The 17,245-nt window shown below is 45.5% G+C and overlaps 1 protein-coding gene across 1 annotated transcript in view; it reads left to right on the top strand.

Annotated features, from left to right (window-relative positions):
- Positions 1-2,433: 2,433 nt before the first annotated feature.
- The window catches only part of LOC110477470 (neural-cadherin), a 52,607-nt gene continuing 37,795 nt past the window's right edge, over positions 2,434-17,245 (top strand). The window contains exons 1-3 of the mRNA XM_031504048.2: positions 2,434-3,457; positions 16,124-16,318; positions 16,733-16,958. Of these exons, the coding sequence (XP_031359908.2) occupies positions 2,434-3,457; positions 16,124-16,318; positions 16,733-16,958 (1,445 nt within the window). The remainder of the gene's footprint in view (positions 3,458-16,123; positions 16,319-16,732; positions 16,959-17,245) is intronic.

Genomic DNA, 17,245 nt, shown 5'->3' with positions numbered 1-17,245 from the left:
TGAAGATATCTGTGTTGGGTTAGACAATATCTAAGGAACTTATTTATTTCTATTTATTTCTTTTCTGTGTTGTTTCCTGTTGAAGCCAAGAGCCATCTCCACTATCTTTACTGAGAAGTCCTCCTGGATGAACACTGGATCAGTTTCTCTGGATTCTGCTTCAGTTTTGCAGGAGCAGACAAGTTCCTTTGGAAAACATGGCTACATTCAAGTGTGTTTGCATCTCTTTAAATGGTAGGGTAGGATCTGTGGCCACAAATATCTGTACATTTGTTTGTTGTCACACAGGTTTTGCATAATTGGGTGTCGAAAATAATACAGTTGTGCTAGTGAGTATCCGCAAGGTGAGCTTGGCTCTGGTTCTGCTCTGTGAGGTGTGCCCTAAATTCTGATAGTGGGAGTGGCATGCAGGAGAAGCCTGAATTTCCATCACCAAAATGCTGTGTTAATGTATTAGAAATACATGGGTTCATAAGTGGGAGGGAATACTTTAAATAAAATGTAATTTATATCTTCACAGGCTGTAGGGGAAACTGCATGTTTCTAAGTGCTTGAATAGAAGAGAGTAGAAAACATAGTGTGGCCTGTAATGTAGGCTAAAAATGGAAACTTGATTTTGAGAGGATTTAATTTGCTTGTTGAAAGTTGTGTAAGGATGCAGCACACTTCAGAAGAGGGAATGCTGTGCTGTGTCTCCATACAGAGCTAAGCTGTCCTAAACTGAACGCTTATTTGCATGGTCTGGCTAGCTCATTAAGTGTTTTAAATTAATGAGCCTTCTAGTGCCTTTGTGAAGGAAGGAATTAGAGCACAAAGAGCAGCCATAGCATACTCAAAGCTTGCTACAGCACATTAACTGGGCATGGATCTGGATGGGTACTTTCATGTTGTTACTGGTAAACCATTCTGTAAAACTGTTTAGTTTTACTTCTTGCCTTCCCAGTCTGAAGTCTTGCATTGTGCCACATTTTAGAAGCCATCATCTCTTCACCTTGAGGGGGTAAAAAAATGAAGGTTGGCAGCAGGTAATACTGGGGTGTGGTCTCCCAACAATTACCTCTCCTTAAAACTGGTAACTCCCCAGGTGGCACAGGGGCAGGTCTAGCAGTTGGTTGTCACCTTTGACTGTTGCCTGTAATATTTGACTAAAGACAAGTGAAATGGATTCTAGCTTTCTTGAGCAGAGCTTCACTTCCAGCCTAGATATATCACCTCTGAAGTTACAACACAGCTGGCAACAAATACCCCCGCCTTCCTAACAACCTTCTGGTAAAATTAGTGAGCCTGTTCGAAGCAGGAAGAGGGAGCATTTCTGATGGAACACCTAACACAGTTTGACCAGCTGAATGTGGAGACTCTGCAAAAGGCTGTTCCTGAGCTGTTACCATCACTATGTGAAGGGAGATACTCTTGTTCTTGTTTATTAACAGGAAGATGCTGCTGGGAACTCATGCTTGGAGCAATGAGAAAATGAGTACTGTTTGGTTTGATGAGTGATTGACACTGGAGTGATCTGGTTTGTATTCACACTTCCACTGATCACAGACTAAGCAGACAGATGAATTCCATGCCCAGATTGTTTTATGCATATTTAGTGGGACTGATGTGTTTGCTCAGTATATTCAGAAGGACCATTTTGGTCTTGCTCTCAACAACAGCACACACTGTTCTTGTCCCAGAAATATTGCATTTTTCCTGAAGGAGCAGCAACCTGAATATGTACTTCTGAGAGGCTGTGCCTCCAAAACAAACCCAGCTTATAACAGAGAAGCATATCTGCTGCGTGACAACTCTTATGATTCAGGTGTCCCAAGGTCCACTCTCCTTTATGAAACAGTAGGTTTTTTTTCCTCTGTTTCTTTTATGGTAGTTCTTGTAGCATGGCTGGGTGGATTTTTTCATACAGGCTCAGTAGAGGAGGGGAGATTGCCCATTTTCCCCAAGTCACCCCCCCCACCCCACCTCACCCAGGAAGTGTAGTTCATCCTCAGCTTGCAGAAGACCTGGAGGAGCAGCTGGATTCATGTGGTGGTTTGACCCCGGTTGAATGCCGGGCACCCACCAAAGCTTCTTTGTCACTCCCCTCTGTAACTGGACAGAGGAGAGAAAATATAACAAAAAGTTCACGAGTCGAAACAGGGACAGAGAGAGATCATTCACAGCTGACGCTCACGGGCAATGTGAAATAGGGGAAGAGGAGGAATTTGCCAAGCAACATTGTGTGCTTTGCCAGGGAATAGGGGGAAGGTGAGGAATTTGCGCCTCGGTGTTGTGCGCTTTGCCACGGGCGGGCTGCCCGGTCGCCCGCGCGGGGCGGGCTCGGTCCCTCCCCGCCCACGGCCGTGAGTGGCCGCGGGCCGGGCCAGGGCCGCCCGTGCCGCGTGTGCCCGCGGCGGGAGCGGCGCAGAGCCGGGCCGCGCTCCGCTCGGCGGGATGCGCAGGGCGCGGCGGAGCGGCCGCGGGCTGCTCCCGGTCCTGCTGCTGCTGCCGCTGCTCGGCGGGGCGGCGGGGCCGGGCTGCGGTGGCTCCCCCCGCCTGCTGCGCTTCTCCGGGCAGGTGCCCGAGAACAGCCCGGCGGGGACGCGGGTGCGGGGTTTGCGGGTGCCGCTGCGGAGGCTGCTGGGCCCCGGGGAGCCGGCCGGGGACTGGGCGCTGGAAGGCGACGGCGCCTCCCGCTTCTCCCTGCAGCGGCGGCCGGCCGGCGGCGGGGGGCTGCTGCTTCTCCGCACCGCCGAGCCGCTGGACCGGGAGACGCAGGCCGAGTACGGGCTCCGGCTGCGGCGGCGGGCGGGACGGTCTCCCCGGGAGGCGCTGCTGCGGGTCCGGGTCCTGGACCGGAACGACCACCGGCCGCGGCTGCCGCCGGCGAGGCCGCTGGAGGTGGACGAGCTGGTCCCGCTGGGCACGGAGGTGGCCCGGCTCCGCGCCTCGGACGGCGACGAGGGCGCCAACGCGCGCCTCACCTACCGGCCCTGGCCGCCGGGCGCCGGCAGCCGCCGGCTGTTCGTGGTGCCCCGCAGCGGGCAGGTGCTGACCGTGGGCTCGCTGCTGGGGCTGCGCCGGCTGCGCCTCTGCGTGGCGGCTCTGGACCACGGGCGGCCGCGGCCGCTGCGCAGCCCCGCGCGGTGCCTGCGCCTGGCCGTGCGCGGGCGGGCGGCGGGCGGCGCGGGGCGGCGGCGGGCGCCGCGCTCGCTGCAGCCGCCGCCCGAGCGGCCGCCGCGGCCCGGTGCCCGGCGCTACACCGCCCGCCTGCCCGCCGGGGCGCGGGCGGGCGACACCGTCTTCACCGTCCCGAGGAGCCGAGACCGGGCGGCGGGCGGGTGGTTCGAGCTGGCCTCTCCCGGTGCCACCCCCGTGGCGGTCGACAGGACGTCGGGGCGGCTCTACCTGCGGCGGGAGCTGCCAGCGGGCGGCCGGGCGGAGGTGCTGGTCAAGGTGCACCGCGGCGGCGGAGGAGGTAGCGGTCCGGGAGGGGACGGGGAGAGTGGCCGGGATGGGGTCGGTTCTCTCCGCGGTGCTGCCCCGAGTGGGTCGGGACGGCCGCAGAAGGAACGGCTGGGCATGAAGGGCTGCCTCCTTCCTGGCACGGCCGTGTCGGGCATTTGCCATTCGAGGAGATGAAGCCGCGGCGATGCTGCTCTCCGTGGGGTGCGGAGAGCCGCAGGTGCCTGCGGGAGCTCGGTGGGGGTGTGGGAATGTGCCGGCTCTTCCCCGGTACCGCCCGCAGAACTTCTGCCTACGGGCTTTGAAAGAGCAGCTGGAAATGTAGGGAATGGTGTTTTGGTTATGTTGTCTTGTAAGGAATTGTTGTCACAGTAGACTCACTTTTGTGGGAACGGAGGTCTCTGCTCGGGGGTTGTAATGCAATTAGGACCCGGTAAAGAAAGGGCCACGGCACAATAGATAGCTTGTCTCATAGTGGGGGCAGCCAGCAGGGAGCCTCTCCTGTCGCTCTGGTCCTGCTGGAAGGAGCTGGGAAGGGGCGACGCTGTCCTGGGTGTGGGCACTTACGGACCTGCAGCTGCAGCCCACCGCGCTGGGGGATCCCGCTGCGCCGGCTCCCTGAGCCGCCCCCAGTGATGCTGGGATTCAGCCACGGCACTGGCAGAGCTGCGCACGGGAAGGGAAAGGACTCGTTACAAAATAGATGTCAACGAGCCTAGCGCAAGGAAAAGAAAAAAAAATCTGGATCAGGAATCCTAGGAGTTGGTGTGGAGAACTAAATGGAGATTATATATAATTATACCATGTCAAGAGCTCATACACTGTTGTGTATGATTTTCCTAATAAGACAGCAAAGAGAATGGTTAGACTTGGTAAACTTCTTAAACCACATTAAGCTTGAGGTGTGTTATGGTTGCAAGAGCCATCCTTTTCATGGCAAGAGCCATCCTTTCCCTTTCCCTTTCCCTTTCCCTTTCCCTTTCCCTTTCCCTTTCCATTCCATTCCATTCATCTTAGAGTAAGATTTAGAGCGCATTTGTAAGTGCAGCTCAGGTCGCTAATGATGTAACTGGTTATAATTTGCTTGGGTTTGTTTAGTATTGTTTGTCTTTTTTCTTCAATGCTTGCAACTAAAAGAGGGAATATTTACCAATTTACATCAATGAATTTTACAGTCAGGAAATGTGAAACATAGAGCTGAGAGGAAAACAAATGTGTTGAAGCATGCTGGGGGCTGTGATTTTTACCAGACTGCTGTGTGCAATCTGGGAGTCCAGAGCTGCCTGCCTGAGAAACTTACCTTGGCAGGAATGGGATGTGTTGTGCAAGTGACAAACATTTAACATTAGAAAAACTCTGCACAGTATTCCCAGCTACTAACTTTAAACAAATCACCTGATGTTTAAAGTAGAACTTCTCATTTAAGCTAAAGATGGAGCAGGAAAGGGGATGCACAGCTTGACTGTCTTGCTAATTTACAATGAAAGCAAATAACCTTGTGAACAGTGTTCAGCATATGATTGTGTTGTCCTTTACAATCTGGTGGTGCACAGCATGTTTTTACCGCTGTCTGTGTGCTAATAATGTATTGACAACAGATGAGCCTCAGGGAGAAAGGAATTCAATGATCAAGTGGGACAAGGTCATTTAGGCACTCCTTTAAGCTACTTTGAAAATCAAAACTCTCTCATATCTTTGTACAGCAACAAACTTGGGATATTTTTCTGTCTGCTTATTTTACAACAGTATGGTGAAATGGTGAAAGGATGCGACCATCCATTTTTTTCTATCTGAAGAGATCTGGTGGACTGTCAAAAGTCAAACAGAACTGACTTTGCTCTGCTCCTCATTTCTCCTCATGTCTCTTACTAAATGTAATTAAAAATCACTCACAAAGCAATCAATATTATGGAACATGTGCCAAACTTTTAATAACCTCTTTAATTGAAAACCAAAGCTATCAGACCTTTATTAATTGCTTTCTTATGTAAAATACTTGAATGGGCTTAGCCATTTCACAGGTGCCCCTTCCGCAGGGAAGCATGTGTCTTAGGGTTTGAATGCATTTGCCTTTTTTTTTTTCAAGAAAAGAACAGCTTTAAAAAAAATAATCTTTAAAAAAATTAAACAGTACATCGAACAGTAACTTAGAGCACTGTTTCCTCCAACAGTATCCCTAGGAAGACAAGGTATTTCTGTGTGCAGTTGAAATACTGAAATAAACTGAGTGCAGAGTACAATAACCTTCTGAATCTTCCGAGTTGCTCAGTAGCAAACACAGCAGTGATAGGGAGGGGGCTGCCATCTGTTTTGTGGGGACCCTGTAGCAGGCACTGTGAAAACACAGCTGTTGTCCCATTGAATATACACGTGGTACGTGGACTGTGCATCGTAAAGATGTTGGTGCAAGTTCTGTGGCTTGTCTTATTTACCTACACAGTAAAGAGCAGTTTGCATCTTCTTTAGGAATCTGGCAGCCTCCATCTGTCTGTCAAAGCTTTGCTGTTCTGGGCTATGTGCAAGGATGGTTATGGATTCGACCTGGAGTTAAAACAAGAAGTTTTTCCAGATTGCTTTCTTCAATTCGTCGTTGTTTACACTTTTTGGGGCTGAAGCTGCAATGATGTCCTTGTTTCTCAGGCTGGAAAAGGACTGTTTTGTCTAACTAAACTTGTTAACACTTTATATGAAGTTCAGAGTTACACACTAAAGCAGTACAGAATCTGAAAAATATGAAAGCTAAAACTTAAGGCATCAATACAAAGGTATGAGTTGCAGACCCAACATTTCTCATTCAGATTTTCTTTTGGGACAGTTCACATCCTGGAAACACTGACTGCACCATCGGAACAGTGTGTGGCCAGAGCATGGAAGGGCTGGAGATGGTGAGGAAGAGTTGGAGCTCTCTTTCTCTTCCATGTCTGCCTCTGTTCATGCACACCTACAAGTACTTACACATGTTTTCACCCTTCTCATACCAACTTACACAGGGTGGGACGTGCAGTTGCTGTTTCCTCTTCTGCCCCCTCAGCTGCCCTCTCTGATGCACACTGTGTAGAAGCTTGACATTTGGGACTTTGTCTATCATGCTTCAAAAAAGCAATTTCTTACCCCTGTTCTCCAACTCTAGAAGACTTTTAGCTCTCTCTTTGGTTTGGTTTGGGGGCTTTTTTTGTGGTTTGTTTTGTTTTGTCTTTATGGTCTGGCTTTGGATTTTTTGTTTGTTTGGTTTTGGTTTTTGTTTCTTTAAACTTAAAAGCCTGTTGCAAAGGGCTTACAGAGTGCACACTGTCTTGGCTTGGAATAGTGGGACCCAGTGGAAGATGTCCATGTCCCTGCATGCAGTCACACTGCAGATGCACTCCACATGCTATCTACTGAAAACAACTATGTAAGTCACTCCATTACAGAGGGCAATTTTGTTTGACAGCTTGGCAAGACAAATCTCTTCCCCTCCCATGTGTCTGCAGTGCACTGAAGGGTTAAAGGGTCGGTGTTGGCAACCCTTTAACTCTGGGATGCCTCAAGACATCAGAAGGGGGTGAACCAGCAGGGAGTTTTAGACTGAAGTGAGTAAACATTTGCAAGGCTGTTCAGTATTCTCCTGGTTTTGGAGGTGAGATGGATATGTCATTCCCTGTTCTCTTTCAGGTGGGATAACAACTGTTTACTACTGTAAGTGAATTCCAAGGAGAAAGATCTTACATATTACTGAGGAGGCTGTAGCATAATACAGTTATAAGTACAGTGTCCTATGGTAGAATATGATCAGTGTTGAACTCTTGTGACTAACTGGAAGCAAACTGCATTTTAAGGACGCATCTGTCAGATCCTGACATTCCTGTAAATACAACCTAGACTGCACATGGAAAGAATATGTGATTTGAGTCCCTTATACTTTCTTGAGAAACTTCCATCAGGATACCTACTGTGAAGGGAAACCTTTCAATCCATGTAATACAGCTTTTCTAAAAGCTAACAAGTAATTGACATATGTTGCTGGCCATGAATTCAAATCAAGATATAGCTTAGGTTTGGGGTTTTTGTCTTTTTTCTTTTTACTGGTTTGTTTTCTGTTTTTTTTTTTTTTTTTTTAACAGTCCCACTTCTTCCTGGCACCTTCTGCCATTTTTAGAAAATAAGTCTCACTCCAGAAAATAAGTCTCACTCCAGAAACAGAAACTTGACTTGATCAGGTATTGAGGTCACATTATATGCTGCTCTTTATTTTTTTTTTTTTTTTTTTTTTTTTTTTTTTTTTTTTTTTTTTCTGGGGGTGCGGGGAGTATTTCCTCCTGGTATCTGACTGATTAAATCCATCTGTGGATTTCATTAGTGTGCCTCCAAATTCAGGTACCGACAGGAAAAGCTTGCTTCACTTAACCCGTGAAACCATTTAATGGCAGGGATCACTGGATGAAAGAGCAAGCTCTGGGATGAAGGTTATTACATTACCATGTCTGTAAATATCTTTGAAAAAACTTTGCTATGAAAAAAAAGTAAACATATATAATGTTCCAGAGGTAATAATTTAGTCTTAAAAATGTGTGACAAAGTCAGACATTTTGAGAAGCCTACAAAAAGCTTAAAACTGTAGAGGTAAATGTAAAGCTTATGTTACAAGTATTCTTGGTAAGTTACACAAACTATTTAAAGTATAAGAAAACCTCTATCGTAAAAAGTTTGAGAGAAAAGCAGTGGGAGACCTTAAAAATAGAACATTCAATCCTTTATTCTTAAGATTAGTATCTTGAATCCTTTTATACAGACTATGATTTAGTATTTCTGAGTTTTCATTACATTTCAACAGCAGGATGGCATTTAAAAATCTGGTTTTAGACCCAGATCAAAGCTGTACCATGCCAGAAACACCCCTGCATGCTCCTGGTGCTGTCTCACTCCAGCAGCAATGTGCAGTGCGCAGCAGGGTTTGATTTTTGCTTACTGGCAGGAGCCAGCCGACCTGGGGCTGCCTCTGCACACCTGCCTTACTCATGGGAGACCCAAAATCCACTCATACCGTGTTTGCACAGGCACTCTGCTCATCATATTGGCTCCCAGTGGCAGATGTGCACAATGTCTTCTCTTTTGGGTCTATGACTGAAGTGGAATTGAACTTGTTAGTGCATCTCCGATGGGCTTGGAAAGCTGTGTCCTGCCCATTCAGCAGCTGCTGCTTCAGGGCAGGCTTTAGGGGCTCCTTGCTGCAGCCCTCGACCTTGGCTGGTGCAGAGCTCAACAGTTTGAGCACTGAAGTTGGCTTGCTGGTGGAAACTGCCCAAAATGTAAGAAAAAGTAAAGCAGAAAGTTTAAGAAAAGCCTATAAAAGCTAACATGAGGAAACAGGCTGACAGAAAAGAGTTGGAATTCTGGTCCTGCCGTGAATGTTGCTGATGGAATGCCCTAAAAGCAGTGCTTGATGACAACAAAGGAGCCATTGGTTCCTATGGGTGCCTGAGAAAGCGAACCCTGTGTATGGCACAGACACTGATTTGTGAGAGAGAGACCAAGTGCCAAGGCCATGCCTGTGGAAGAAGATCTAGTATATAAGAAAGAAATCTAGTTTAGAAATCTAGTATCTAAGGAGAAGTGGAAGGTAAACTAGTAACTTCACCTTTTCATTTCTTAGGGCAGAGCAGCACAGCCAGCAGCCAGCTCCTTTGGAGGCTGCTCCCAACACACCTCTCAGTGCTGCTTCACCAGAGGGGCACGTGCTGCTGGATCTGAGCTGCTGCTCACAGCTGCATCCAGGGGTGTTAAACTGGTAAAGTTAATATGGCTGCAATGGTTTTTGGCATCTTTTTGTACATATCAAACACATTTGCTGTCCTAAAATGATTGTATTTTGCTGGTGACATTAACTTTTGAAGAGTTTGGAAAGAAGTTAATAGACTCTAAGTATGGTAATAGGAACAGCTCTTACTGCACGATGCCTCAGCAAGCAACTATTTATTTTAAAAAACATTTGAGCAACCTTCAGGGAGAAGAGACTTAATTATATTAAAGGACAATTGGTGAATGCCTGTAGTTTTTCCACAGGAAGACTGCACATCAAAGCAAAGTGATTCCTAAGCAGAGTCGGAAGGAATCAGACTCTGCTACAGCCTCTCAGGAACAATTTTTTTTTTGTCCCACAAAAATACTTTGAACCTAATAAATTCCACTTTAATGAGGAAGAGCAAGTGCTATGCTGGGTAGGATGACAAGAAGACATGATTGTAGTTGTCTTACTGCACTTTGCTTCTTTGAAAAGCATAAAAATTCCCCCAAATGCTCTCTGTGTTGTTGACTCCTCATGTATCCCTACTACATTGGTGTGATCTGACTTCCTCATCAGCTGATGTGCCTCTAAATAATTATTTTTGTATAGTATTTAATAACATTTTTATTGAGGATTAGTCAGCTGTTAACATGGCAAACTGTAATAAAAACTTGTTTTATGTGGAATTCTGCCATATGGAAGCTTTGGAAATATATAGAAATTCTATAAATTGTTGTACCTCCTACCTTCTTGTGGTGCTGTGTTTGTAATTCTCCTGATTGTGTGATAAGGAGCAGCTGTTGGCAGATACAGTAGATTTGAGGCAGAAATGCTTCTCTAATTACAGGTCTGAGAGTGCATCAGAGCTTTCCTATGGAAACAGACAACACGAAATTTAAATAGATTTTAAAAACTAGAGGAGGACACCACAGGCAAGATGATGTGATAGCGGTAAAAATACGATGGATTTTGGAGTCCTGTTCCTATAACTGCCTGTGGTAGAAGATTTTCCTGTGGTATAGTCATCTGCCTGTGGAAATAATCTCTGCTGCCTGACAAATGCCATGGTTCTCAGACACCCCATGTGATGGAGGTACCCACTGTAGCTGTGCATTCACACAGAAATGAAAAATCGGCTGAAGATTTTTCTTTGCTGTCCATGTGTGCGGTGGCACTGGCAGCTGCCTTTTAGCTTGATGGTCCCACTGGGGGAGTCCAGAGGTAATATTGAGAAAAGCAAGACCTTGCCTCCTAAACTGGGTGAGGGTGTATTTACATAGAAAATGTGTCCCAGTGCTGGTGTATATTAAGGAATATGTAATAGATATAATGCAAAATTAGCTCTGCAGGCTGCTCTTTCAAGCTTGCTGGTTGTGGTTAACTGAGGAGAGAAAATTGAAATAGCAAAGGTTTAGCTGAGGCAGTTGGTACAGTCACATTGCCCAGAGGTGCTGTGGCTGTGGGCTCTTTGTCCCCAAGCTGCTGCAGTGGTTTGTGGACTTCCAAGGGAATAAAGAGGCTGGTTTCCATAAGTGATGGTGAGGATGTTACCTTGCCTTCAGGACACAGTACTCACTACTTGGTCCAGCATGAGTCCCATCAGTGCCCCAGTATGTTGCAAAGGAATATGATACTCCTGGGCATTGTACCCAAACCTTGGGAGTATTTGTGAGACACCAAATTTGTTAATTAACGACGGCATCACACTCAGGAATCTCTCATCAATGTTTGAGGTGGAGCTGACCCATCATGTTCATGACAGCAGACTAGCTGGACTAAAGGTGCTCTCATACAACCTTTCTTAAAGGAGTTGGGAAAAGGATATTCATAAATCTAAGCCTTCGTTTTTGAAGGGGAGATCTGTGTCGTGAAGGTTGTCCCCACTGAAAGAGCTTTTTGATGCCCCTGCACTTCTCCCAGCGGGGGTGCCCCATGCTGTAGCTGGGGCAGAGGCAGGAGCACCACAGGTGCTGCTGACTGGAGTAGTCCTCAAGACCAAGTTAAAGCTGCTTTCTCTTCTCCTTTGCCTCAGTGAATACCTTCATTTGGGGTGCTCATCTTCTGCCCAGCTGCTGATGTTCAAGCTTGTAGGAATTATTTACCACCAGATTCAAAAGCCCCTTGGGCAGGAGAAAATGGTATAGTGGACAGCATGACTGTGTAAATATTACTAATGGTGTCATTAAAATGCAGAAAAAAAAGGATTTTTGAACGTGATGATGAACTCTGGTTAAAGATCAAGTACTGCCACAAGAAATTTTGGTTTAATTTTAAATATCCCCAAGCAGATTATGCCTATGGTTCTGAAGATGTCAAGGAGGTTTTAGCATTTAGCCATCTCTTGGGTGTAGATTCCCTGCCTGTGGTTCAATAATGAGCCGAAGCTCCTGATGTCTTGCCCTCCACTAAGGACTAGTGGTGTGGACTGTCAGCACAATGAGGAGCTTTCTAGGCATCCCACCTAGGTGTTCTATTTCAGGCTGGGTACTTCAGAAACTTCTTCACATACCACACTCTTCTTTTCAATTCAAAGGATTCTTTTTGCCTGAGGGGATGAAAATGAAACATAAACTACAATTTTTAATGCACATTTTTTAGTTTTTAATTTTCCAGCAAGAAAATTAAGTTATCAAAGAAGTGAAAGTGATACAGGCCTGTAAGAATAGCCACTTGCAGTTTCAAAACCCTTTCCAGTTCTTTATTTGCTTTCATATTATTGTCCAAGGAAGGTGTGGGTGTATGTGTTCTGATCTGCTGAAGAGTGTTTAGCTCTCCAAGACACAAACTTAGCATCTCTTCATTCCTCCCACTCTTGCACTTGATATATCCTAACATTTTTATTTAACATGCTCTTAACTGGTGATTGATTGGTGACCCTTTTGTTTACGTACTTTTTAGACGTAAGCAGGAGGTAAAGCTGAAGGTGAAGCCTTGGGGATAAACCAGTATCTCCAGGAAAATCAGCACTCCTTAATATTCCCTTCCAGACTGATCTTACCAAGACTCTTTCCAATGTGTGGTGCAGAGGCCGGACTATGCTGTTGATAGTCTGGTTTCCTGATTATTTCCTTCCTTGCAGTGCATAATTCATATTGACAAAACTGGGTGAACTGCAACATCACTGGGTGATGTTGCATTTTGATTTTATAGGATGCTGTGGTTGTGTCAGGAACAAAATAAGCCACTATTGATTTCAGAGGCCTGATCTGTTAATGCCTTTGCAGCTATGAAAGTTGAAAACCCAATGCATTCCTGGGGGAAAACTATACTTTGTCAAGGCTGGTTTTGTTTCACTGACATATTTCAAGACAGTGTGATAATTTTACACAGTATCTGATTGCCATGTGTCTGTAGCTTGTTAAAATCTTTGAGTTTCTCACACCTGGTGTGTGTGCAAAAGGGAGCGACTGGAACATAAATGTCCCTACTCATAGTGCTGCTTCTGAACAGCTCTTTCTGGATGATAGCGGAAATCAGTGGTGTTTGACTGACCTCCTGTTAGTCTCCAGTTCAACAGTGCTTTTTAAGGGTTTTGGATTTGAATTGATAAAATCTGCTCTTTGTAACTACATTTTCTTCCATTTATGCCTTGCTAGAATTAGAGCTCTGATCTATATAGATATAACCTGGACTGTTTTGTCAGCATTCTTGCATGTTGCTTCAATTTAAATTTTGTTTACTTGCATGGAGAAAATACCTTCAAGTCTGAAAATCTGAAATAAATGCTGAGGGCCTGAATGAGTGAGCCAGGTCTCAGCTGCAGAAAGATATTCCACTCTATAGCTGAAGTTTAGTACCCCTGCTGCTGTACTACAGCCCTCCAGGTTTGGCTTCATCCCGTTTTTCTTTCATGTGTGATGCTGGATGTTTCTAGACTGCCATTCACTCCCTTTCTCACTTCTTACCGTTAAGCAAACAGCAAAGATAAAACACAAAGTCCAAAGTATGTTTATGTTAGAAGTTCCTTGAAGCTGCAGGGGAATGAGTGACATGTGGACATATATGCCTCAAAAATCAATGAGATGCAAAAGCTGAAGGGCAGGGAAATTAATGTGTGATGGAAAGGATTTAACAGTCTTGCTGGTTCCATGCCCCTGCCTAGAGGCAAGTTTTGTCACAACAAAGCAATTGCCAGCAGATATTTGTCTACTCAGGTCTTAAAGATCTCAGTGGTGGATATTGTCTCACCTCTCTGGCCACTATCAAGGGCTCCATTGTCCTTATAATTAAAAACATGCCCAACAGCTAATGCCAGTATTTTCCTTTGGAATGAGAGTTAGTTATTTTTTGGTTTGCAGGTTACAGAACAGCTGACTGACTTCATACCTTAGTCCTTATATCACTGTTTGCATGTCTCTTGCAGTCTCCTGAAAATCTCCAGGTCTTTTCACCTCTCTTCAGGGGCATTCTTTCTGGTTATGCTCTTGGCTTTTCTCTAGACACTTGCCAGCTGGTCCATGTCTTTCTTGAAATCCAGACCCTAGAACTTCAGTTCACTGGATTGCCCAGGGAGGTTTTGGATGTCCCTCCTTGGAGATATTCAAAAGCCTTGTGGACGTTTCTCTGAGCAGCCAGCTCTGGGTAGCCCGGCTTGAGCAGAGCGCTTGGACCAAGTGACCTCCAGAGGTCCTGCCACCCTCACCCATCCCGTGAGTCTGTGGTCTGAGGCTCTGCTAAGTGTCACAACTTTACCAAGGTTCAGCGAGGGCTGAGCATGAGCCAGCACGTGTCCAGGTGTCCAGGAAGGCCAGCGGCACCCCGGCCTGTATCAGCAATGGTGTGGCCAGCAGGAGCAGACAGGGATTGTCTCTCTGTGCTGGGCACTGCCGGGGCCACGCCTCGAGTGCTGTGTCCAGCTCTGGGCCCCTGCCACAAGGACACTGAGGGGCTGGAGCACATCCAGAGAAGGACAACGGAGCTGGGGAAGGGTGTGGAGCACAGGTGCTGTGAGGAGCGGCTGAGGGAGCCGGGCGTGTTTAGCCTGGAGAAAAGGAGCTCGGGGGTGACCTTACTGCTCTCTGCAGCTGCCTGAAAGGGCTGCAGCCAGGAGTGGCTCCTCTCCCCTATAACAAGTGATAACAAGAGAGGAAATGGCCCCAAGTTGTGCCAGGGAAGGGTTAAATTTGATATTAGAGAAAAAATTTCTCACAGAAAGGGTTGCCAAGCATTAGAATAGGCTGTCCAGAGAAGTGGTTGAGTCACCTTCCCTGGTGGTATTTGAAAGACGTGTGGCATTTAGGGACATGGTTTCATGGAATTGTAGAATTCTTAAAGTTCGAAAAGACCTTTAAAATTATCAAGTCTGACTGTCAACCTAACACCAGCACCATGTTCACCATTAAATCATGTCCTCAAGTGCTATGTCCACATGCTTTTTCTACATTTCCAGGGATGGTGAGTCCCAGGTTTAGGTGTGAAGTTGGCAGTACCAGTTTAATGGTTGGACTTTATGATCTTAGAGTATTTTCTAACCTAAATTCATCTATGTTTCTATTTAAATACACCTTTCATAGAGAGGGAAGGTGAAGTGTTATGAAGAATTATGATTAATTTGTCTGTCTTTTTTAAAACATAAATCTGTTTTACTGTTGACTTTTAGTGGGTTTTACAATACCTGCAGCAGGATTAGGACCTCATTATTGGTGGTTAACAATTGGATCGCCTACATGGAGCAATATTAATATTAATTGTATAATTACAAATTTTTGAATCATACTCCAGGTTTCATTAAATGGGAAAAATAATTGACTACATATTCAATCTCTACAGAAATTAGAACTGCCTGAGTTAGACCAATAAATGAACAAAAATATCTTTAAATGCTCATGCCTACAAGTTTTCATTCCTTTACTAGCAAAATAGCACTGTCTGTAACTGGCTGAATTAGAACAGGTATTTGTCAAGCCTCCTTGGCTATAGATAAAATAGTGACTGCTCCAGCTGCTCTTATGAGTTACTACCTCATGCTGTGGGTTGTGCCTTGTTCTACACAGCAATACAGAGGGGGAAAAAATGTGAACCAATGTTCTCCTGTATGCAGTGCTGGTACATGAGAAAACCAGAAACCGTCTAATCTAAGAAGACTAAGGAAACCACATCTTAAATTATTTTAAATACTTTAAAACCACACAAAAGTTCAGTTAAGTTTTTCCTTCCTGGAAATTATTATCTCTGGGAAATTTGTCTAGCATGTATTTTTACTGCAGGGTAAGGCTGCTTGTAACTACAGGCCTGGTGTGTCAGGGAATGCCTATCTGTGGGTAACCTTTTATTTTGTATCACATCCCTGAGACATACACTTAAAATTGTTTGGAATTTCTGGCTTACTTCTTGCCTTTGGTGCTGCTTTTGACTATGTGCTCCTGCCTTCTTCCACCCTGTGTGAAATGGCCTTCTTGAAGGCAGAGTTGAAGGGTTTCCCATATGAGACACACATACACCTGAGTGGATGTTCATTTTGTAGTGGTGTAGCCCTTAACAGACCTGCAACCTCAGTGCAGTTTGTTGAAGTATGTGATCATATTTTAACAAGCAGAAAAACGTGTTTCTCCTATGTACCTTTCTACACACCCCCCTTTCTACATTTAGTTTCTCTTTTTATTCAGCTTTATTCTCTACATTCAATAATACATTTGTTTTAATTTGAAGTCGAATATTAAGGCCACTTCTAGAACACAAATACGCTTAGGAAAAATTCTTCAAGAAGCTTATATACACCTTTAGCGTCTGTTAGTGACTTGCTGTGAATTAAAAAGGCTTGAATATAGGTCTCCCTAGAGGTAAAAAATAGTGTGATTAAATCTCTACATGCCCTTTGCAGTGGAAGCTTCCTTCTCAGTTTGTTACAGATACTAATGGATAAGATCTTAACATTAAGTTGGTGACCAAGCTGTCTAGAAATCCATGTGTCTTTTGCAGATGATGACTGGTACCTCTGCCACGTGACTCTCCTTGCCCCAGAAGAGGAGCTTCTGTCCTGGGCCATGTACCCATACCCGTACCTGGCGCGTGTCGACCCCGATGCACGCAAAGGCACTCTCACCTACCAGCTCGTGGCACATTGCAGCAGCCATGAAAACACCACTGCTGGCATTACTTACACGCTCATTGCAGGTAGGGCTAGTCTGAAAAAAAAGGGGTGAAATCCTGTTTAGTTACAGATGTTTCTTACCAAGTTCCCATTTTGTTATTTCATGGGTAGATTTTTGCCTTGGGGAATCCTTAAAGATACAGCAAGTAGTGCTGTAACTAAAAGTTATGTGGATTGGAATCTTTCTTGTTGCCATTTTCTTTGCTTATTTTGAAATTTATGTCAGCTTTACTTTTAGCTTAAGGCTCCATATCTTACTTGTTCTTGTCTCTTTTACATGGTGAGTGAAAGATAAAGTGAGCAACTGGAAAGGTAAAAAGTATTGCATACAAGGACATAGGTGGATGAGTGGATGATGGCTTACCTTGAAATGGTGCAGGTGCAAATGCTTTTGCTGTAGGGCATGTGTCAGACCAGCTTTGTGCATGTGTTGATAGGTGGTGAAGAGCGATTCCGAGTGGATAAGGACACCGGCATGATCATGACCACTGGTCTGCCTTTGACGTGGAACAAGGAGTATGTGGTTACTGTGGAAGCCTCTGATGAGCACGGCAACAAAAGCCCCTACGCCTCCGTTTCCATCCTGGCAGGCTCCCGACCTCCGCAGTTCACTAACATGTCCTACAGCGTGTTTGTCCCTGAAAATACTCCAGCAGGAGAAAAGTAAGTTGGACTTGGTTAGGTGACTCCTCTCTGCAGTCTGAGGGGAGCTTCACAGAGCACAGCAGGGTGAAACTGTTGTGGTTTTGCGTCTTAGGGCCATGCATATGCATTTGTCTATCACACTTTAAAAATAATGTTGTGTTTTCTAAAAGAAATTGTGCCTCTTTTGAGGTTTCTCCAGTGTGACATGAGTCTCCATGTGTCACATGTAGTCTGGGACGCTGGAATTATTTTAATGCTTTTGGGGTTTTAGTGCATTGCATCATGAATTAGAACAGCCAAACTAC

Source organism: Lonchura striata, chromosome 1, assembly GCF_046129695.1.
Source record: "Lonchura striata isolate bLonStr1 chromosome 1, bLonStr1.mat, whole genome shotgun sequence".
NCBI lineage: Eukaryota > Metazoa > Chordata > Aves > Passeriformes > Estrildidae > Lonchura > Lonchura striata.
The sequence above is the reverse complement of the archived record's forward strand: the minus strand, read 5'-3'. Positions and strand labels throughout refer to the sequence as shown.